Here is a 23,131-nt window from a genome sequence, read left to right as displayed (position 1 = left end):
TAAAATACGGGTGGGTATGCGGGCGGGTAAGTTAAATAAGTGGTCATTTTTAGTAGGCTTTTATTTGCTACGTAATGAACATAGTGTTACATTTTGCCTGATTAGCGCCTCCCGATCGTGGTGGCGAAGCTCAGGGGAGCTTACTTATACCGTAGCTCCGTTGGCCAGAGCGGGCTGAACTTTACTCTTCACCCGTTCTGGGGTAATACCCAAATTTCGGTTCTTTTCCAGCGGAAACATGAGCAGAGGCTGGTTATAACGCAGTACCGGGCATTTATTGTAGCTTGCTTGGTGGTTACAAAGCTAAATGGGTGGCCGTGCTAGAACAAGGAAAAATGACGAGAGAGAACTTGGCGTTTAGGATTTGTGATCCAAGAGCGCAGAACGCAGCTCAAACCTGGGACTGTGGACGATATACTGTTCCTGCACAGTAACCTAGGATAGATTTGTGAACCTATACGATTTTATTCAGTTGTTATACTGGCATTTGTTCCCTCTCGTTTTGCAGTTGATAATTTTAGATAGGAATAGCCTACTGTTCCTGCACAGCAACCATATATTTTATTTTGTGTTGTACTGACGTTTTTTCAGAGGCGCATTGAAAAATAAAGTGCTCTGTAGGAATACTTTCGATTTGTGTGATTTTTCACGGGCACGGGTGGGTAATGTTGGGATATTTTTTTCTTGACCCAGATAGGCCCCAACACTGCCCCGATGAACCGATTGGTTTTGACTGAATTACCCAAGCAAAGTCTGAACACCAAAAGTTCTTTTAGATTAATTTATATGGAATATAATTGAATACAATATAGTCAAAGTATACGTGGTACAAACTCTCCAGTGCACTGGTGCTAGTTGCCTAGAAGTCTACCTAACCCAAGTGGATCTCACCAGCGTCCAAGCAAAAAGTCCTCGTGCTGGGCGATGTCCTCCCTTTCATACCTCTTCTCTAAGTTTCAATATCTGCCCCCACCTTTGCTACTCTTCCTTAGAGCCCCCCCTGCTCCTCTCTAGCCGTCCATCTCCTTATCTCAAACTGCTTGTTTTGCAGCTTACACTGAATAGGCCCATTCTATTCTCCTCAAGGCCATTGAGGCCTTCTCACTTCTGCTCTTCCACAGTCTTTCAGGAAAACATTAAGTTTAAACATTAAGTTATTCACCTTTAAATTTTTTTTTTTTCTCCAACATTCCCCCTTTTAGACCAAAACATTGGTCTAACTCTAGTCTAATACAAAATTGTATCTAGCCCAGTGCACTTCTTAAAAGAAAGACAATCATAAAAATCCCTAAATGTGTATACATTCATAGTGTGACTATGTCAGTTAGTACAATGTCTATGTGTTCTTTTATGTGATTTGTGGGTTCTGGATCACTCCCCAGTCGTGGGCCGAGACCTTTCAGACTATTTGGAGATGCCCCCCTTCATCTCCCACGGTCTTGTGACTTGACGTTGTCCCCGAGACCCAGGTCCCGCCTGTTGGGAGATCACCTCGACCCGTTCTATAAATGTGCCCATGTGTCATGCATATTACTTCTTAAACTAGTGGATTGGCTTTCATGTGCTGTTGGTTGTGCTCTAATGTGTGGTGCGTCTTCATTCTTCATCAGTCACAGACGCTGCCAATACCTACAAAGCAAGCGTAATTAATCAAAAACAACAAGTTTTTCACACAGAATCGTCTTCTTCGGATGATAGGTCATCATCATCCGCCGTCACCAGTGGCATGGTGGGTTCTTCGTGTCCCCCTTCTCGATCACAACACTGCTCAACCTTTGGGCGAGAGCTCTGGGACATGTTATACAACATCCACATTTAACAACAATCGTGGTTAATACCAAGGTTATAATCCTTAACGAAAATGAACGAAAGAACGAAAACTGTGACAAGTAATAACAGTAATTAAAATCTTGAAATATTAAGTATATTACAAAAAGTTCACTACAAAAATAGCTCTGTATTTGCAATTGTTGTGTATTTACATACATGGCGTGGCGTCTAAATACTACTATCGGGACAGGGATGCGGGGGGAGATTGTATTCTCCCATGGGGTCGCTCTCATGGAAGTCAGCACTAGTGGTAGTGCCTGTACATAGTCCATGTCCCCCTTTGCGCTAAATGCTTTGGCCAGTTTGGTCTTGTGCGACCATTTCTGCCAGTTGAGCTGAGGCTGGTTGTGGAATCTCTCCTGATTCCACCTCCTCCCACTCTTCCCCACGCGCTTGTACCACAGCGTAAGAGGCCTTCAGTTCGTTACCTTGTCTCCAACAGCTCCCATCTGAACAGAGTTCCCATGCTCCTGCTTTAGTGATTCTGACCTTGTGCAGTTCTGGTCTGAGCTGAATGTGTCTTTCTGTGGCGTCAGCACAGTCATGTGATGTCTCATCTTCTGCTACTTCAATGTTGTCAGTCAGATTCACTAGTTTTGACTCAGTATTGTATGTGATGTGTGGCTGTGTGAGTATAGCTTTTATCTTATTCTGTTGTGCTCTTGATAAAGAAAAGGCTTGTGAATTTATGAACGCCATTACTCCATGATTGGTGCTGATTATTAGTGGATGACACATTACCAAGTGTGCTGTTTTCTCTATTGCTGTGGTGAGTCCTGCCATGCATGCTGTGCATGGTCCTGTTCCTATTACTGGTTGATCCAGCTTTGAACTATGAAAAAATAAAATTTTCCTGCTTTCTTTACCCTCCCCCTTTTACTGTAAGAGACAATTGTCAATGACAGTATTGACTGTCTGATTTCTTGGGCTTTTAATTATTTCTCTTTTAACGGCTTGAGTAACTCATCCATCATTAACTCATCTTCTTCTTGCCTTATGGCTTTCTCCACATCACATACCACTGTTGTGAAATTGATGTCATGCAAGTTGAGGTCTTATAATTTATGAATCAGTATTTATTTGATAGCAAGAGAGTTACAAAATATAGAACTATGTGAATTATGATGTTAAGCTTACACTTCATTTAATAACTCTGAACTGTCTCTCTCAGTCCAGATTCTTTCTAGTCAAAGTGTGTATAGAAAAAACTAAGGATGCTGCTTCCCAGGAGCAGTTATCAGTTTCCCTGGGATTCAACATTGGGTGTATAGAAATGGATAAGCAGTATTATCTCTAACTCTGCTACTGCACAGAAGACTTCAGTCTTGCAGAAAAATATCTTCAATATGGTTACAGTTAGTTACTAATCAGTGCAAGCAGTACTTCACACACAGACTGTGCTATAGTGTCTGCATGGATCTAACATCATTTAAGTATGTGTTCTGACGGTTCGGAGTGTATGGCTAATTTTAACTATTAATGTTATTTATTTATAGTGCTTGAAAAGCACTATATTGTTATTCCTCATACTTCTTCTTATTATTATTCTTCTCCAAATTTTTCAATTAATTCAACCCAAACCGCTTAATGTACACTCTGTTCCAACTGCGTTTCTGAGGTCTCTGCTCTGACAGGTGTGCTATCTGTTTTTGGAGTCGATTATAGTTTTAGATTTTAATCAAATTTAGTTTAAAAATAAGAAAGTCCCATTAAAATGAATGGTGTAATGTTCATAATTTCAAATATCAACTGCCAGTTAATGTTCTGGCACGAAAATGATCAAAACTCTCCTGGATAAACTGTTCTAAGATCCTTACACCTTCACCTACAAGCTCCATTTAAAATTTTAAATGGGAGATAAACTTGTCCTTTCTGGCACACCGAGATATCTAATCATTTGATCAATTAGTTTTAGAGTTATGAGCATTTGTTTGTCACTAGACACAGAAAGCTGCCCCATTAGTTCCCATGTTAATTTCTCACAATCAGAATTGGCTTTTTCACAATTTGCCTCTGTGTTTAACTTGACATAAATCAGACACTATTGGGTCAAACCACACAAAAATACATCAATCATCAGCAAACTCGTTTGTTTGGATGGTCCAAATCACACTTAAGGCAAGACTCTGCAGGTGAATAGGTTAAAAATTTTATCCAATAGCAATCACCGTGAAACTACATATATATATACATACTAACTACATAAAGATATACATTTTGAAATTTAATGGATTTGTATTGGAAACCATTGTTTACTTACTCAAAATCTAATCATAGAGTTATCAGCAGTGATATAGATCATCCCCAACGATAGAAAGACAAACAACAGCAAAACAGAACTATGTAATGACTAATTTTAACTTCAATAGAACGGAAACACAGCGCACACACTGTGCTCAGGATTGCATTTATGTTTCACGCTGGCGGACGTGTCAGATGTTACGGCCTCTGCTTTTGATACTCTGATCAAATCAGGTTCATTACATTGACAGTAAGATTGTGCTCTGCAGCCACAACCTCTCCATACTAGTCAGCATGGCAGAATCACATTCACTAAAGGTAGAAATGGCCATACCTGCTGCTGCCTCAACCCTGCATTTACCAATAAAATTAAATGTTTAGGATATCACTACCTGTTCATCTCCTCAGGTTTAACTGGTACATTTATTTTTTACTTTTACTTTTACATAACATAAAATAGGTATGTGTTTAAAACTTTTATTCAAAAAACATTGTATTTATTCACTCTTATTCGTAATTTGTATTAAACTTAATGTTTTGTCCATTCTGCCACTAAATAAAAATCTGTAGTGTAAAAGTAAAACTGACAACAAATTGAAAGACAGGGCACTTTATTAGTCTGTGGATCAGCTTCTTGTCTCTATCTCAACCCTGCCCCATACCTCTATTATTTTTGTAAACCTGTATGCAGGGCCGGCGCCACGGGGGGGCGAATGGGGGCGTCGCCCCCTCAGGCGAGGTGTCCCGCTCCCTCAGGCGAGGTGTCCCGCCCCCTCAATGTAAAAAATAAGACCCATTTATTTTACAACAATCGCTACATGGTGCCCCCTCGGCCGCTCGACAATCGTTACACGCACCCCCCCCCCCCCCCCCCCCCAACAACAACCTACGTTCGCCCCCCCCCCCCCCCGCTCAACAACTTACGTTCGCCCCCCCGAAATTTTCTGACGCCCCCTCACTGTATATGTTCTGGCGCCGGCCCTGCCTGTATGTCCCAACCCTAACTCATGTGCTAAGAACATCATTCACACGTTCACTTCAAATGCCACATCTTCCCTAGTTACACCTTGAAGACGCATTGATGTATATAGTTTTGCGGCGTCCATCTCTTTCACACAGACTTCACTCTAAATTCAAACTGCTGCAAAATCCGTGGTCTGATATTAATGTTAAGCCCTGTACCTACACAATTAGGACAAATTAATCCACTAATTAGTTCAAACGCGCTTTGCTGTGCTGCGCATCGGTCCGCCCCGCTATCTAAAGTCTACTTATTTCTTAAGGACAGCTTACGCATCGATGCACTGCGTGTAAGCATTTCATTATCTAATTGATTTTTTCAAGTTTTCCCTTACATCTTCTCGCAAGTGACAGTTGTTGTCTTTTCTGTGACGCTGTTAAAAGTAATACTTTCGGCGTTTTATATTATAAAGATACTGAAAAGCTAAACCAGCTTGTGACCACGTGACCCATCTTATCGAATCACGTTCTCAGAAATCGACACCAGACAATGATATGCCAAGCTTGCGTTTAAATCACCCTCTTTTCTTTCACGATTTCAAGAAAGAGAGCTTTACAATGATACCCATGATGACAGGGTATAGATAACGGTAGCTGTGGTTCATGCTCCGTAATGATGCTAACTTTTCATGAATTTAGAAAAAATCTATAGGCGCATCCAGACAAAGTTTAGATAAACACCTAAATGTTTAATGTAATTTTCTTTCCAACAGTTTGAAATAATTCATGTTACAGAATCAAAATAGCCTAAAACCTCAACATTGACCAGTGCATGATAAAACAATGTTTTTACCTGCCGTGTCTCGCCTTGAACAAGGATTCTCCAGTCAGGGAGACAGTGAGTGTCTCTGTCCCCCACGCACACACTCGCACATTCATACATCTCTCCCATACAAACTCCACACAGACACACACATGCATACTGTACATCTTTCTCGAATACTCACTCACACAGACACACACACAAACATACATACATCTTTCTCACACGCACGTCTATCAAACCCACTACACACAAACACTCACATACATACTGTTCATCTCTCTCCCACAAACAAAGGCGCCATCAGCCTCTATCTAGGGAGGGGCTGAGGAGAGTCTGCCTTTTTGGTCTCAGACTTTTCTTTGGAGTTAATATTTAGACAATTTTTTTTTCTGAATGTTCTTACATATGACATAAGTTTCTGCTTTTTCCAGTTGGTTTTTACGCTTCTGTTTTGTCAAAACTCCACTAGTTTCAAATTTTCTTTTCTCTTTAGGCTATTGATTTGTGTAACTCAGTGCTTCTCAATATGTTCCCAATCCACCTATGTTATACATACCGCGATCGTCCGGGTCTGGCCACAACCCTTCGGATCGCATTTTCTCAAAACACCTTTTAACATCCACCACTGTGTCCGATCTCACTTTCGGCACAGCGCGCTTTTCCATAGTATCAACCAAATAATCCTCCAAACCTTTAACATTATCCATGATGTAACTCCAATTATTCAAACTAATAATCAAAAGATGTTTCTCTTGTGCTTGTGTACACAATGATGAACGTCTTTCTTGGGGGCTTATACAATTTACTTAGGTTCAAACGTCCTCGCATAAGAGGCTCATGGATTTATGGGCGTGGGTTTATAAGTCCCCCAATGAAAGGCTCACAACTTTTATTATAGCACGTATGCTCAAACAACAATCTATACAGGTCTTTATTCAACATATAACCACACGATACATGGAATTCAAACCAACACTGCAAATTTGCAAACACGCATACACAGATACAGCTGTAATTTCACCAATCACACACGCAATTTTAACAAAACACACTGGGGCCAACTCTTCCACCGGACGGAGCAAGGAGAGTGGGCAAGAGTCTCTCATCAGTAGCACGACTAGACGGCTGTGGCTCACCTTTCCGTTAACGCTGAACCTCACTGTGACTTGGGCAAGGGCCTCTAAAAGAATCCTCTGCTGTCTGTAGAAATGGCTCCTTTTCCCCTGATCTGAGACCAGTTTTGGATGTATGATACTTAGGATGAATTGAGGGCTTTGGTTGAATGTACCTAAGAGAGACTCTCGTCATTGAATGGATATCAATTATGTTGCATCAATTATTTGCGTGTCTATATTGTACAGATGTAGATGAAGAAGGCTGGGCCTCCATTGTGCAGTTGGATGTTTTTTTATGTGTTCTCCTGATTAATAATTTTTTTTAATGTATGTATATATCTTGTCATTTCAACAGTTGTATAATGTTTTGACATTTCTCCTTGAGCCTTTGCAGTGTATTATAAATATGGCATGATGTATGGTTGTGTAGAGTATTATTTCTGCATTGCATTAGAAAAAAAGAATCCTGGAGTTTATTGATAGGTTGGAGGCTGTGTTAGTATTAGGCTGTTGTTTTAATTGCAGTTACAGTATTTAAAAAATTATAATTTTGGGGTTCGTGTTTATACAGAATGTATTCTCAGCCTTTGAATTGTGTCCGTCACTGATTTTACATGGTGATGACATTCACGATTTATACTGTAAAGGGCTAACATGAGAAACAAGAATAATGTGTTGTAACGTATAGACCAGACAGAGAGGGATCCAACTGCGGAAGTATACCGCTTTTATTCAAATGAGTCACGTTTACAAGAAACGGTACGAGTATCACTAGCGCTAGGCGCAGTGACAACAGCAGCGTTTTCGTGGGATGGTCAGGACGGTCCAGGGTCATAACGGGGGGGCAGAATCCGGGAGGTACAGGAGGGCTAGACAGGAGGCGAGGTCTGGAGAGAAAGCAAGGGTCAAAGCACAGGAGATCGAACAGGCAATGGAAACGCTTGGTATGCCGCATGGGAACGGCAATACTTCGCGACGAGGAAGTGGTGGGAAGGTGTATATATGTGACTGAAAAGGGGGCGTGGTAATTAGTAGCAGGTGTAGCTGGGAGGGACATATCAGACGGCATTCCTTACAGTACCCCTCCTCAAAGGAGCGTCTCTTGACGCTCTACGACGAGCCGGGGGTCGACCACGGCGTCGGGGTGCCGGAAAGTTAGGGTGCGCAGCGTGGAAGTCCGCGATCATAGTGGGGCAGAGAACATCCCTCGCAGGGATCCAGGCACGCTCCTCGGGGCCATATCCTTCCCAGTCAACCAGGTATTGGAGACCTCCGCGTCGGCGTCGGGACTCCAACAATTCCCGGACTATATAGGCGACCATCGATGTCCAGAGGGTCCGGAGGCTTGGCAGATACGGGAGGAGTGGTGAAAGGGCTGTAGTGAACTGGTTTCAGGAGAGAGACATGGAAGACAGGGTGAATGCGGTAGTGTGTGGGTAAGAGGAGTTTATATGTAACTGCGTTGACTCTGCTGAGTATCTTAAACGGTCCGATGTAACGTGGGCTGAGTTTTTTGCTCCGGTGTTTCAGATTAAGGTCCCGTGTCGATAGCCATACCCTCTGTCCCGGGTGATAGATCAAAGCAGGAAGACGACGGCGGTCTGCGTTGAGCCGGCGCGTATGTAGGGCGCGACGTAAATGAACATGTGCCATCTCCCAGGTGCGGGCACTGCGCTTCAACCACTCGTCCAAAGCCGGAACGTCGGCAGGTGTCTTGTCCCAGGGAAAGAACGCAGGTTGGTAACCATAAACACATTGAAAAGGAGTGAGTTTAATGGCGGAGTGCACAATTGAATTCCGGGCGTACTCTGCCCATGGGAGGTACTTATGCCAATCGTGTTGGGAGACGCAATACTGTCGCAGAAACCTCCCTAACTCTTGATTGTACCGCTCTACTTCAGCGTTAGATTGGGGGTGGTAACCCGAGGTTAAACTGACTGTGATACCAAGAAGCTTGCAAAACTGTTTCCAAACTCGGGAGGTAAACTGCGTCCCTCTATCAGAGACGATATCTTCAGGTAAGCCGTATATGCGAAAGACATAATTGAACAGATCAAGAGCTGTTTCCATGGCTGTAGGTAGCTTCGGGCGTGGAATTAGACGACACATCTTAGAGAAACGGTCTACGATCACCATTATCACTGTGTTACCTCCTGATGTGGGCAGATCAGTGACGAAGTTGATCGCGAGGTGTGTCCATGGTCAGAGAGGAATGGGCAGAGGAAGGAGTTGTCCCGCGGGAAGAGTACGGGGAGTACGGGACTGGGCACAAATGGAGCATGCTAGAACGTAATCACGTATGTCATCCTCCCAGGACGGCCACCAGTAACGTTGTGAAATAAGATATCGTGTGCGTGTGATACCTGGATGGCCTGTGCCTGCTGTGTCGTGGGCGAGTTGGAGTAAACGCCCCCGGAGAGAGACGGGCACATACTGCTTACCCTCAGGACATTCATCTGGACAAAGATCAGTGCGTAGAGCTTCGTCCAGTTCTTCTTGTACGTCCCATCTTATGGCTGCGAGGAAGCAGGAATCTTGCAGAATTCGCTCAGGTGCTTTGACTGCCTCGTCCTTCTCGTAGATCCGTGAGAGTGCATCTGCCTTGACATTCTTAGACCCCGGTCTGTAAGATACGGTGAAGCGAAAACGGGAAAAAAACAGTGCCCACCGGGCTTGTCGTGGATTCAGGCGTCTGGCCGACTTCAAGTACTTGAGATTCTTGTGGTCAGTATAAACTATAAAGGGATGTTCCGCTCCTTCTAACCAGTGACGCCATTGTTCAAGGGCGAGTTTGATGGCCAGGAGTTCTCGGTTTCCGACATCATAGTTCATTTCAGCTGGTGATAATTTCCTGGAAAAGTAGGCGCAGGGGTATAACTTAGGGGGGTTCCCCTGCCGTTGTGAGAGAACAGCGCCTACTCCTACTTCAGAGGCATCCACCTCCACGATGAACTGGAGCTGTGGATCGGGAAGATGCAGAATGGAAGCGGACGTGAAAGCCTTTTTGAGGAGTGAGAACGCTCGGTCCTCTTCGGCTGTCCAGGTGAAGCGCCGATTTCCCACACCCCGTAAGAGATTAGTCAGAGGGGCTGCTAACTCACCAAAACCACGGATGAAACGGCGACAGAAGTTCGCAAACCCCAGGAATCTTTGTAGTTCTTTCGTGGAGCGGGGCGTCGGCCACGTCGTGACAGCCTCCACCTTTCCAGAATCCATGGAGATCCGACCAGGGGAGAGAGTACACCCCAGGAACGTCATCGATGAGCGGTGAAACTCGCACTTCTCTGCCTTTACATAGAGATTATGTTCTCGTAGGCGTTGTAGTACAGCAGAGACGTGTCGGACGAGTTCCAAGACAGAAGGGGAGTAAATCAGGATGTCGTCAATATAAACGAATACAAATTTATCTATCATATCGCGGAAGATCTCATCCATGAATGCTTGGAATACAGAGGGGCTGTTTGTCAGTCCATACGGCATTACTAAGTACTCATAGTGCCCTCTGGCGGTAACAAAGGCAGTCTTCCACTCATCGCCCTCTCTGATACGGATCAGGTTGTAAGCACTCCGTAAATCCAGCTTTGTGAACACGTTAGCTCCCATAAGGCGTTCTTGTGACGCGGCGATAAAAGGGAGAGGGTACGCATACTTGGATGTAACGGCGTTCAGGGCACGGTAATCGATACAAGGATGCAATCCCCCATCCTTCTTTTCGACGAAGAAGAACCCGGCCGCTACTGGAGAAGTGGAGTGTCGAATAAACCCTTTCTGCAGAGCTTCAGTAACATAGGACTCCATCGCCAGATCTTCAGGACGTGACAGAGGGTAAGGTTTTGTCTTGCGAGGTAAGGGGGCTCCAGGTAAGAGGTCTATTGCGCAATCACAGGGACGATGAGGAGGTAGACGACAGGCGCTATCCTTGTTGAAAACGTCAGCAAAGCTTCGATACTGCTCCGGGACGACGTCAGACAGAGGAGAGTCGGGGCTTTCCACCGAGGAGGACCGGAGGGGTAGGTGCATACATTCGCTGAGGCAGCTGGCCTTCCACCGTATGAGCTCACGTCTTTTCCAGGAGATTTCCGGGTCATGCGTAGACAGCCACGGGAATCCGAGTAGGATGGGATCTCGGAGTGTGGAGATGAGGAAGAATTCCCGCATTTCGCTGTGGAACAGGCCTACTCGCAGTTCAACGGGACAGGTACGAAGCGTTATTATACCCTCGCCTATAGGTTGACCGTTTAGTGAATTCACCTTCAAGGGAGGTTCGACGGGTAAGGTGGGGAGGTGTAGGTGATGGGCTAGATCCCGATCTATAAAATCACCGGCAGCTCCCGAATCAACCAAAGCTGACAGGTGCGTGACTATACCTCCCCAGGATATTTGTACGGGTAGGTTTACTTGGTTATTTCTTCGGGTAGCTAGTAAGGACTGACACATAAGTGGGGATCTACCCAGCCGCAAGGACTCGTCAGCAGCATGAAGGCTAGTGTAACACGTCTGGGATGGCGGTGTGCAGGATGCGGCGAGGGGGGAGTCAACACTATTAGAACGGTAAGTTCTCAACAACTTGTCAACATGTATGGCAGCTTGGACAAATTCCGCTAACGTGAGGGTTTCACTCCTGCAGGCGAGTTTGACCTGTACATCCGTTTTCAGACCGCGGCGGAATACCGTTTTCAGGGCCGAGTCACTCCATCCACTCCTTGTGGCCAGTGTGCGGAACTCCCTTGCATAGTCGGCTGCACTTCGTTGTCCTTGTTTGAGTTCGTAAAGTCGGTCCCCAACGTCACGGCCGTCTGCGGGATGATCGAAGACAGCTCTGAACAAGGCAGTGAACTGATTCTCGGACTGGAGAGCTGGGTCGTTAAAGTTCCACAACGCTGTGCCCCAAGTACCTGCTACACCCGTGAGAAACGACAGGATGAAGTGAATCTTCTGCTGTTCGGTCTGGAATCGGGCAGGGTGGTATGTAAAGTATATAGAACACTGCATGAGAAAATTTCGACAGCGGTCAGGAGACCCATCGTAACGCTCAGGTTCTGCCACGGGGACGTTCATGGTATTAGAAGCAGCAGCGGTGACCAGACGGACAGTTTCCTGGAGCGTAGTGAGGTTTACCCCTTGATCCTGTATGATCTTCGCGAGTTGGTGAATCGTCTCGGTGAGTGTCGTAACGGTAACTTCTGCTGGATCCATGTCAAAGGCGAAGTATTCTGTAACGTATAGACCAGACAGAGAGGGATCCAACTGCGGAAGTATACCGCTTTTATTCAAATGAGTCACGTTTACAAGAAACGGTACGAGTATCACTAGCGCTAGGCGCAGTGACAACAGCAGCGTTTTCGTGGGATGGTCAGGACGGTCCAGGGTCATAACGGGGGGGCAGAATCCGAGAGGTACAGGAGGGCTAGGCAGGAGGCGAGGTCTGGAGAGAAAGCAAGGGTCAAAGCACAGGAGATCGAACAGGCAATGGAAACGCTTGGTATGCTGCATGGGAACGGCAATACTTCGCGACGAGGAAGTGGTGGGAAGGTGTATATATGTGACTGAAAAGGGGGCGTGGTAATTAGTAGCAGGTGTAGCTGGGAGGGACATATCAGACGGCATTCCTTACATGTGTTAGTAGCTGTATCATCAAATTTGGCAGCAGGCTCTGTTCTAGACTGCTACAACTTCTTTAATCGTATTTTGAAAGCCAACTATATTCAGGGCTTGATATGAGCTAGCAGATGTGGCATTTTAACAAATGTGTTAAAACTGCCCCTAAAGTTATCCACGTCTTCTGAGTGCAGAGATATTGAGGATTAAACGTGATCTACGTGATCTACTCTCCTGAGCCGCCCAACGCAGTGTGCGCGTTCGCTTTGGGGTGGAGGGGATTGTGTGCGAGTGGGACGTTTTGGAACTTGGGAGGAAAAGTAATATGAGACGTTAGTTATCATGCTTGCCAAATAGGAAACATACTGACTCCACCAAGCCAGAGAACTTCAGAGAAAAGTGAGTAATTCATTTATCCATAATTTATTTATTCTTGACATATATTCTGGATGGAATTCCACATGCATTTCATAAAAAGTGTCTGTTGCTTCGAATGTATTTAGTTGTACATAGCTCAGCCCCATGCAAAAAACCGATTGAATTGTTGCATGGAGTTGGAATGTCCTGGTGATGCTAATTTTCAGATAATTATTTTCTTACATTTTTTGGTTCTTTTAAATTATTTGTAGCCTTGGTTTTACAATGCATGATGTATATGCATGTATAAGCAAGAATAGAATCACACTGGAAAATAAAAGCTGTTCGTTTACTAAGGAAAATATGATTAACAAAGAAACATGGCTGGGCATGCCTACTGCCAACTGAACCTCATATACTGCGGTTCTTCTGCTGTTTGCCATTGTTCGTAGCATTAGTGTGCTGCTTATTACTGTTACAGAGCATTGTCTGGACTATCTTTCTGAACTGTACCGTTTCAGGAAAACTCAGACTAGAAAGGAGGACGTGAACAGGAAGAGGACCATCTCGAGATCATGTCGAATTCCAGTGTACATGGAGACGCGCTACAGTGCCCTCTAGAGGACAGTCTAGCAGGACCAGACGAGCTGAGACACAGACTCGAGAGTTTCAAATACATCCGCCATAATTGTGAGTAAAATTTTACAACATAAATGTTCAGTGAGAAATCTGTTGAATCAGTTAGTTAAAACCCAGGGTTTAGATAACTTTGTAATGAACCAAGAAGTTGTGTGTGCATTAATTAACAGCTCATAACACACTGAGGTTGATCAGTGTGTTAACTTAAACTGTTAAAGGTGAATGCTGCATATTACATGCTGTGGCCTAATATTTGTTTTCCTTTCCTTTGTTTAACAGTTAGAAAAGATAACAAAGATCCCAGTGATATGCAGAACTCTGACGCTCTGAAGACTTGCTGGGATGAGTGACCTGTACACGATCTCTGATCATAGGCTCATTTAATTGGTTAGAAAAACAGATACTGCTGAAATTTATGAGATAAGCTCAAAGGCGAAGAACCTTCTGCCAGGATTACTGTTCTGAATAAGCTCCCTTAAATCACCAAGGATCATCCTGTATCTCAGTCCACTACAATAGCCATCTCACAAATCAGTTTGAAACAGTGCAATGTTGCCAATAGAGTGCAAAAAGTATTTTGTTTCCTGAAAAAACATTTTTGATGAAAAACATATTTTTCAGATGGGGAAAAAACATAATGACCATGTCTAGGTGTCGAGACATAACAGTAAAATAAAGTACTGATGAATAAAAATGGATGCTTAGAGTCTGATATTTAAGGAAACCCAGAAATGAAGGTATAGCAAACAAGCAATTAGGCATAACAACGGTTTGTGCACTGACTGGGTGGAGAGGATGGTGGGCTCCCTTCAGCACTGACTGGGTGGAGAGGATGGTGAGCTCCCTTCAGCACTGACTGGGTGGAGAGGATGGTGAGCTCCCTTCAGCACTGACTGGGTGGAGAGGATGGTGGGCTCCCTTCAGCACTGACTGGGTGGAGGGGATGGTGGGCTCCCCTCAGCACAGACTGGGTGGAGAGGATGGTGGGCTCCCTTCAGCACTGACTGGGTGGAGGGGATGGTGGGCTCCCTTCAGCACTGACTGGGTGGAGAGGATGGTGGGCTCCCTTCAGCACTGACTGGGTGGAGAGGATGGTGGGCTCCCTTCAGCACTGACTGGGTGGAGAGGATGGTGGCCTCCCCTCAGCACTGACTGGGTGGAGGGGATGGTGGGCTCCCTTCAGCACTGACTGGGTGGAGAGGATGGTGAGCTCCCTTCAGTGCTGTTTCTGTTTGAAGATGTTGGGCTTCATGTGACTTAGTGGGAAATGAACCACAGGGTGTGAGAGCTGACCCATTTGAAAGTTGAGTAATACTCAACTAGCTTTCATTCACTTTCACTCAAATTGAACTATTTGTTGTTTTTTGTTTGTTTGTCTTTTTTAATGACACACCCAAAATGGGATTTTCCATATTTTATGTCCCATGTTTTCCTGGGATTCTGATGGTTGGCACAGCAGGGGTTGACAGACAGCAGACGATGAATAATCTCCATAGAGACAAAGGGGTGGGATCTGAAAGAAGCATCTTTTCTCTCACTATAACCTTCCTGTTATTGAATGGTCATGCAGTGTTGCATACTGCCAATACAGTGGAGTCAATAAAGACAAGTATAAAATAATCGCTTGCAATACAAATATTCTTGAGCAAGTGTACTAGTTGTGACATAAGTTCAGAAGATTTTCAGGGAAAAAGTTGGTCTATCTAATAATTTTATTACCAACCTCATAGTGTCAGTAGTAATAAATATTCATAAAATAAATATACTGTGACGGGGCAGAAGCAACAGGGGGCCCAATCGGGGCTATGTAATCTTATGTAATCCATGACAACACAAATTAGCGTACACAGCACACGTAACAAACAAAAAAAGAAGCTAAGGCGCTAGTCCAAAATAGGCGCGTTAGGCGTAAAACAGTCACCACCCGGCGAAACGTAGAGAACAGGTACAACGTTTAAATCAACGAGACGCTGTCTCTCTCAAGACGGACGCGAGGAATGCGCAGCACCAAACAGTTGGACCTGCTGCTATTTAAAGAGCGAGGTAACTGACAACAGGTGAGTGCGCTACTGAAGGCGAGTGTCAGTAAACAGGTGAGTGAACGGGGTGCGAGTGCAGGAGCGTCTGGAAGTGGGCGTGTCACCTGAGCCCTGGGACCGGCCTACCGTCACATTTACAAATAAAATATGTCAGCTTAATGAAAATGACTATTACCTGTAAAAGAAACTGTCAAAGTATGATAGTAATAATATGCACAATTTATAGGACTTCTTATCACATTTAATTTAGTTCTACAGGCCTAGGTAATAAGCAGAAAAAAACTTCATAAATGAACATCATACAGAAGAATGCTGTGCAACAGAGACTGACTCTAGGACCATGAGGAATGCCGTGCAATCTACTGCTGTTGTTTCATCATGTCGAAAGCACCTGAAACCTGTCGAACAGGTATGTGGAAATTTCAAACGCCATGTTCGCCATTAAGAGTTTCTACTGGAAAATATTATAATGGTGAATATATCGTCGGAATCATGTAAGTTATCGATTCTTAAATTTTTTTTGTAATTTAGTATTATCTATTCATGAAAAATTAAAAGATAACTAATATCTGTTAGTTTGCAGTTTCATAAAAGTACTTCCTTGTTTTAATTTGTGTTAATAGTTCAAGTTCTAGGAGGAAGAACCAGTTTGTATATGAAAAAGTTTAACTTTAAATCATAATATTCATTCCATCGGGTTCTAAAGTTCCAAGAATGTAGATCAGTATTAAAGTGTAGGGGAGACCGGGTTGTAACATGGGGAGAGTTGTAACACCACCAGTTCCACCGATCACGGATAAGTTAGGAGTCATATGATCATTTCAGTATTTACCCAATTCCTCCCTGATCACACATGGTGAATATCAAGGCTGTAAACAGGCACATGCAGATTCCATCGCGAAAAAACTGATTTTGAGGTGAGAAAGTAAATTTCTGAATCAAGACTATATTTTGTTTAGTACTTATACTATTGCAGATAAAACCATATGAATTATATTACATTAAACTGCAGTTTCTCAGGTAAATTGTGATGCATTTTTCCCCTGTTAATTTCAAATCACCTTGCTAATACAGCTAGTTAAACACTGGCTGACAGGGGTGGGGATGGTTGTAACACAGCTTTAAAACGTGTTACAGCTATCACCTTACATACAACTAAGAAAACTTTATTGATTTTTTATTTTATTTTAAAGAAAGACTGACAGAGGTGTGCCTGCAAATGTTTTTAAAAGAAGCATCTGATGAGGCCACAAATAAGGGCAAGACAATCCGATCAGTTGCAAAGGCACATGGTATCTGCCATGTAACACACACACACACACACACACACACATACATTGACGTTGGTTATTATTTGACCTACATGTTCTTTACACAGGTACATTGTATTAGTGTTCATTAAGCATACATGTTGTTAAATAAGTTTGTTCTAGTACACTAATTTACACACCCACACACACACACTTCTGAGTAAAACAGAAAGTGAATATGAGTTATGGTCAGTCACAGAGAGAGATACATTGTTCTGGATTGTTATTTTATTTTAAAAATACATTTTTGAAGCATTTTGCATGGTGTGGCCTCTGTTTTTGCTTCTTTTGTCTAATTGTTACAACTTACCCCAGCATGTGTTACAACCTACCTCGCTAGTGGGGTAGGTTGTGACAAGGGAACACCTTGTATTTGACATCAACTCACGACGGCTGTGATATTTCAATTGAAGTTTGAATTGGTGCCATTTGTACTAAACAAATGGGTGTAGTTTTTATAAAAGTTTGAGAAGTCTAGCTAAAAAACTCAGTGAGTTACAGGTGCTGAAGCAAAAAGTGTTACAACCATCCCCGGTCTCCTCTACATTAGTATTAAAATGGCTTGCCACTTGAAATAGCATGTGCTTAATCCTGATGGTCTAAATGTGTTCAACAAACCGATCAGCAAGTATGTTCTTGGTTTCTTCAGTATAAAGTTGATTACATCTCTTGCAATTAATACAGTAGACAACTCCTGTTGTGGTGTGTGAGGATGTATGGATGATGATAACTGATCCTTATGTACCAGTCAGAGTTTGTATTAATAAATGTACATGTAATACATCTAGATCGGTTGCAGGTTAAAGTACCACGGTTGTACCATCTGCTTTGTTATGCTTCCATGTTCAGACATGCTTTCACTTTTTCCAGTTTCTTAATAAGATTTCAAAACTGAGGTGAAAATCATCTGGTGGTCACATAATCCTAAACTGTTTTAACAACACGGCCATGGCAAGCAAATTGTCACCCACAGCTCCAGGTTGGATGTATTTTCAAACTATTTTTCTTACTGTCACAGAATGATGTCAAAATATATGACTACTCAGTGTGCTGTGCTGATTGTGCAGTATTCACAGACCATGTTGTTTTTGTTTATCTGAAGGAGACCCCCCTCTTCTACCAGAATACAGGATGGTGCTCCTGGGGAAAGTTGGAGCTGGGAAGAGCAAAGTGGCCAGAGTCCTCCTTGGAGCCAAGGAGTCTAAGGGGGAGAGTGGAATGTGCATTTTACGTGAGGGAGTAGTTGCAGGAAGGAGGATCAGTGTGGTGGACACGCCAGGATGGGCTCCGCTCTCCATAGAACGCACATCAGATAGAATTAAAAACGAAATCATCAGAAGCGTCACCATGTGTTCTCCAGGACCCCATGCTGTGATTTTGGTATTACCCATAGAAAACCACACTGATACTCCTTCCATGAAAGAACTCAAAACAGCAAGTCGGTGCATGGAGCTGCTCTCCAAGAGGGTCTGGAGACACAGTATTGTGTTGTTTAATTGTGATGGGGAAATGGAGGAAGCCACAATCGCAGAACACATACAGAAAGCAAATAAACTACTGGAGAAATGTGGCAGCAGGCATTATGTCTTAAGGAGTGCAGACCATGAATCCCAGAGCCAGGGGCTCCTCCAGGAAATAGAGAAAATGGTGAATGAAAACTGCGGTGATATTTTCTTGCCACAGATTTATTATGACTTGTTCCAGAGTCAAATTCCACCTGATGTCTCAGAGCTTAAAAGATTGTATGAGCAGAGAGAGGAACAGCTGAAACTAGAGTTTCGAAAAAGAATCAGTTCATGTGAAAATCAGACAGTGAAGGAGACCGAGCTTAGGAAAAGACGTGGAAGTTTGGAGGGAAATCCTCCTAGCAGTAAGTACAAATGGATACCAGTTCATGTAACGTAAAATGTTTGGTTCTTTTTTACTGGGCAACAATTCAGTGGTTTTCATGGTTAAAATCTTCTTATTTTGATATTTTTGTTTACAGTGAATGAAGATGACAAGACAAGGAGTCCTGAGGCTCCCAAGAGCACACATCAACAGGAGATGCCAACACTTGTAAATCACTTGCTTGAGAGCAAACCAGCAGCAGTAATAATGTTGGCTGCAGTCATTGGTGCCCTGATTGGCTCGGTGACTGGGTCTGCATTTGGAGTACTGGGGGCAGGTGTGGGAATTATCATTGGTGTATGTATAGCAGTTCCACTCGCTTTATGGCTTATTAATGCAACGATGGCGGCAAAGCAAAGTTTGAATACTTTGCAAGAGACAAAAAGTACTTTATATAGCATTTGATCATCTGTCACTTGTACATACATTAATAATGTGTGTGTGTGTGTGTGTGTGTATGTGTGTATATATATATATATATATATATATACACACACATATATATATAGAGCTGTTGGACATGTAGACTATACAATCTAAGCCACATGTTCTTTAGTGCGAATGGCCACTCAACAGAATGACATTGTAGATGATGTTGAACACAGTGAAGACTTATTCATCCAGGTTCTTACTTGCATGGTTCACTCAATAAGGAAGTAGACCACTATCAAACCGGCTTAAGGTCTTATCTTAGCTAATGATAGTTCTGATGCAGGAAATTACATAATACATATTATTAATTTAGCAACGTTGGCTTTTTCATCACAAGTTTAGACATTATGCAGGGAGTGATCTAGATCTAGAAGAGTTTTTGTAAGCATGCGAAAGTTATTCGCAGATGTGGGACTTTCATTTCATTTAGGGAAACTCACCCCTTATCATTATTGAGCTGAAATAGGCATTGCAATGATCATGTTAAGTAAAGATGATATGTTAAGTTTATGATTGGTAGGGGTGGGGCCTGTTTGTATCGGACCACCGCACAGTGCGCATGAAGAGTTGTTCTGGTTGTGCATATTGTTTGAAGAACCTTTCGTTATCACCCCGCTGCACCCCAAATGTATGAGTTTTGAAATCAGTGTTTTCTTCAAATAAGTATTTGCAACGTTGTCAGCTTTCATTGCATGTAACTTATTTACAGTGAAGCCGGTAACACGTTACTTAGTAACGCGTTACTGTAGTCGGACTACTTTTTTCAGTAACGAGTAGTCTAACGCAACTACTATTTAAAAACTAGTAGTCAGATTAAAGTTACTTATCTAAAACATCGTGCGTTACTATTTCTGCATCTCTGCTCTGCGGCGCCAAAGTCACCGTCTACTTTCAAAAACACAACGTCAAACCTGAAAAAAAACCGGGGGGTGGCGGCGAACGTAAATTGTTACCGGGCGGGGTGTAAAATGGACTAAATTCAGTATTATATCGCGATCTATCGATCGCCGGTGGTTGGCGCCAGATCGAACTAGTAACTCATTGAATCATAGATGTGGATCAGAGGTAAATAAACTAGATTTTTTTTCGGCGTGAGATATCGGAAGTGTGGCGTGTGAAGACAGTCAAATGCGTGTCTCACGCTCAATGCGTGAGAGTTGGCAACCCTGTAAGTGGGCGGAGTTGAACAGAAAGACTGTTATTTATTTATTTAAAAAACATGTAAGCCTATTTCAAGAAAAAGTTTACAAATGCCAGTGTCATTTTTGATGTTCCGGTTAAAATACATGTCAATAAAGTGAGTATTGGCAGAACTGGTAGTCATTTTCATGTTATGGGGCGGGGGATCAGCCTCTGCTGAAAGTAACTAAAAGTAATCTAACTGAGTTACTTTTTAAAGAAGTAGTCAGTAGTCGGATTACTGTTTCAAAGTAACTATGGCAACACTACTTATTTAGTTAACGCTAATATATTCTTATTGATTCATATAGCGTTAGAAAATGTGTCTGGCATTCGATTCTGTCCGTTCATAGTTTAACTATAACTGTAGCGCTGAAATATGAAATATGTGTTCTGACGGTTCGGAGTTTATGGCTAATTTTAACTATTAATGTTGTATTTTTTTATATTTTTTATATATTTTTTAATGTTACATCACATTAACAGAGAACAATAGGCCCTTTTCACACTTCCGCATTTTTTCTTCCGGAAGCTCTCGTTGCAGGGTAAAGTTACTTCCGTTACACATTAAACAATGGCAGAGTCCAATAACAAGAGCTTTTGCAGTGCACCAGGGTGCTCGATCTCGAAGCAAAAACAGTCGTATCTCAGTTTCTATGGTTTTCCGGCTGACGACGAGCAGAAAAGAAAATGGGTTTGTGCAATTAGGAGGGATGAAGGGGAAAACTTTGTGATACGGAGCATCTTTGTGTGTAGCCAGCATTTCACTGCTGCAGACTACATAGCAGGAAGCTCACGGCTAAAAGTTGGTGCTGTTCCCTGTTACTGTTCCCAGTAGTGTTACTGTTCCCAGCCGGTTTCAGTGGAACAGTTGCTGTCCGCGTTTGAAAGATCAAGCTCTCGGCTGGGAGTACACGTACGTCCGCTAGCATCTAGCTGTTACCCGCTAGCATCTAGCCCCAGTTTGCTAGCTTCTAGCTCCGGTTCGCTAGCTTCTAGCTCCGGTTCGCTAGCTTCTAGCTCCGGTTCGCTAGCTTCTAACCCCGGTCCGATAGCATCTAGCCCCGGTTCGCTAGCTTCTAGCTCCGGTTCGCTAGCTTCTAGCTCCGGTTCGCTAGCTTCTAGCTAGGGTTCGCTAGCTTCTAGCCCCGCTCCGCTAGCATCTAGCTCCGGTTCGCTAGCTTCTAGCTCCGGTTCGCTAGCTTCTAGCTAGGGTTCGCTAGCTTCTAGCTCCGGTTCGCTAGCTTCTAGCCCCGGTTCGCTAGCATCTAGCTCCGGTTCGCTAGCATCTAGCTCCGGTTCGCTAGCTTTTAGCTCCGGTTCGCTAGCTTTTAGCCCCGGTTCGCTAGCTTCTAGCCGTCATCCGATAGCTTCTAGCCGTCATCCGATAGCTTCTAGCCGTCATCCAATAGCTTCTAGCCGTCATCCGATAGCTTCTAGCCGTCATCCGATAGCTTCTAGCCCCGGTTCGCTAGCTTCTAGCCCCGGTTCGCTAGCTTCTAGCCGTGATCCGATAGCTTCTAGCCGTGATCCGATAGCTTCTAGCCCCGGTTCACTAGCTTCTAGCCGTGATCCGATAGCTTCTAGCTAGAAAAGAACAAGCTCTCGGCTGGCAGTACACCACGAACATCTACTAGTCGAGAGTTTGCTCTTTCAAATGCGGACAGCAACTGTTCCACTGAAACGGCTCTAAAACTAGCTGTGATCCGCTAGCATCCAGCTCTGCTCGGTAGCATCCAGCTCTGACCATCACTTTGCTGTCGACTATATTGGACACTGAATAAACAATAACACGTAATAACTTGGTGTGTGTCATGAACTTTATTGATACTGATGTAAACCAAACAATCAATAGCTGACGTCCCTTGGCTAGCTAAAGCTGGGCGTACACTGTACGATATTTTAAATCATGTGCTCAGCTCCAGCTCAAACTACGACTAAATCGCAGGGAGAGTCGGCTCGTGGAGCTGCTTCAACAGTGCGATACTCTCACGAGGAGCGATTTGAATTTCAAACATGTTTGATATTCTTGCGACGCTGCGATTTCTGATCGGGAGTTGGTCGTGAGGTGTGAATCGCTCCTCGTGTACCTGTGTAAACTATACGATGCACGACACGCGATTGAGCCGAAACTCAGCCCGATCGCAAAAATAGTCGCACGAGTGAAAAATCGGCTGAAATGGGCCAAAATTCGCACAGTGTACGCCCAGCTTAACCTAGCTAGATATTGTTAACTAAAGCTGTCAGTATCATTTGTAATATTATAATATATATCATAATAATATAGACTGTTTTACCACTCTGTAGGATGACTAATGGAATCAGCTATACCTTAAATAATAGTTAGTTACCTAGCTAGTGCTAGCTGGTGTTAGCTTACCCTGGTATAAGTGAATAAATTATTCTACAAACAATTTGTAGCCTCTATTTAACTTGGAACCGTTCGTTGTTGAATGTTCTCCAACGATACTGGAAACGTATTTAAAATTCAGTCTCGGCAGCGACGACAGGGATGAAGTAAACACACGCTCCATGCTGAGGTGAATTGACAACAACTATCTTCTGCGAGTACCGGAACTTGTTTTACCCGGCGGTGACGTATTTCCGTTTTGTTGTGAAAAGGGCCTATACCGGAGTCGCAGGGACTCATGGGATGTAGCGTCGTCCCCCATTGGACCGACGCTACATCCCATGAGTCCCTGCGCCTCCGGTATA

At 43.6% G+C, this 23,131-nt stretch overlaps 1 protein-coding gene and 1 long non-coding RNA gene across 4 annotated transcripts; both read left to right on the top strand.

Annotated features, from left to right (window-relative positions):
• Positions 1 to 1,771: 1,771 nt before the first annotated feature.
• LOC143522101 (uncharacterized) lies at positions 1,772 to 14,385 on the top strand. The gene is made up of 4 exons (XR_013132917.1): positions 1,772 to 2,599; positions 12,765 to 12,969; positions 13,449 to 13,617; positions 13,846 to 14,385. It is a non-coding gene; the product is annotated as an uncharacterized LOC143522101 (long non-coding RNA).
• Positions 14,386 to 15,964: 1,579 nt separating this feature from the next.
• On the top strand, positions 15,965 to 23,094 carry LOC143522099 (GTPase IMAP family member 9-like). 3 transcript variants are annotated; one of them, XM_077015814.1, is made up of 5 exons: positions 16,044 to 16,099; positions 16,474 to 16,522; positions 17,786 to 17,894; positions 18,018 to 18,785; positions 18,903 to 23,094. In XM_077015814.1, the coding sequence occupies exons 3-5, from the start codon at positions 17,864 to 17,866 to the stop codon at positions 19,208 to 19,210; spliced, it is 1,107 nt and encodes a 368-aa protein (XP_076871929.1). In that variant the 5' UTR covers positions 16,044 to 16,099; positions 16,474 to 16,522; positions 17,786 to 17,863; the 3' UTR covers positions 19,211 to 23,094. The 3 variants fall into 3 exon arrangements, with proteins under 3 accessions (XP_076871928.1, XP_076871929.1, XP_076871930.1); XM_077015813.1 differs by lacking the exon at positions 16,474 to 16,522 and having other exon boundaries at positions 15,965 to 16,099; XM_077015815.1 differs by lacking the exon at positions 16,044 to 16,099 and having other exon boundaries at positions 16,165 to 16,522.
• Positions 23,095 to 23,131: the final 37 nt, after the last annotated feature.

The sequence above is a fragment of the Brachyhypopomus gauderio genome, chromosome 8 (genome assembly GCF_052324685.1).
Source record: "Brachyhypopomus gauderio isolate BG-103 chromosome 8, BGAUD_0.2, whole genome shotgun sequence".
Classification (NCBI taxonomy): domain Eukaryota; kingdom Metazoa; phylum Chordata; class Actinopteri; order Gymnotiformes; family Hypopomidae; genus Brachyhypopomus; species Brachyhypopomus gauderio.
Note: the sequence above shows the minus strand (reverse complement) of the source record. Positions and strands in the feature narration are given on the sequence as shown.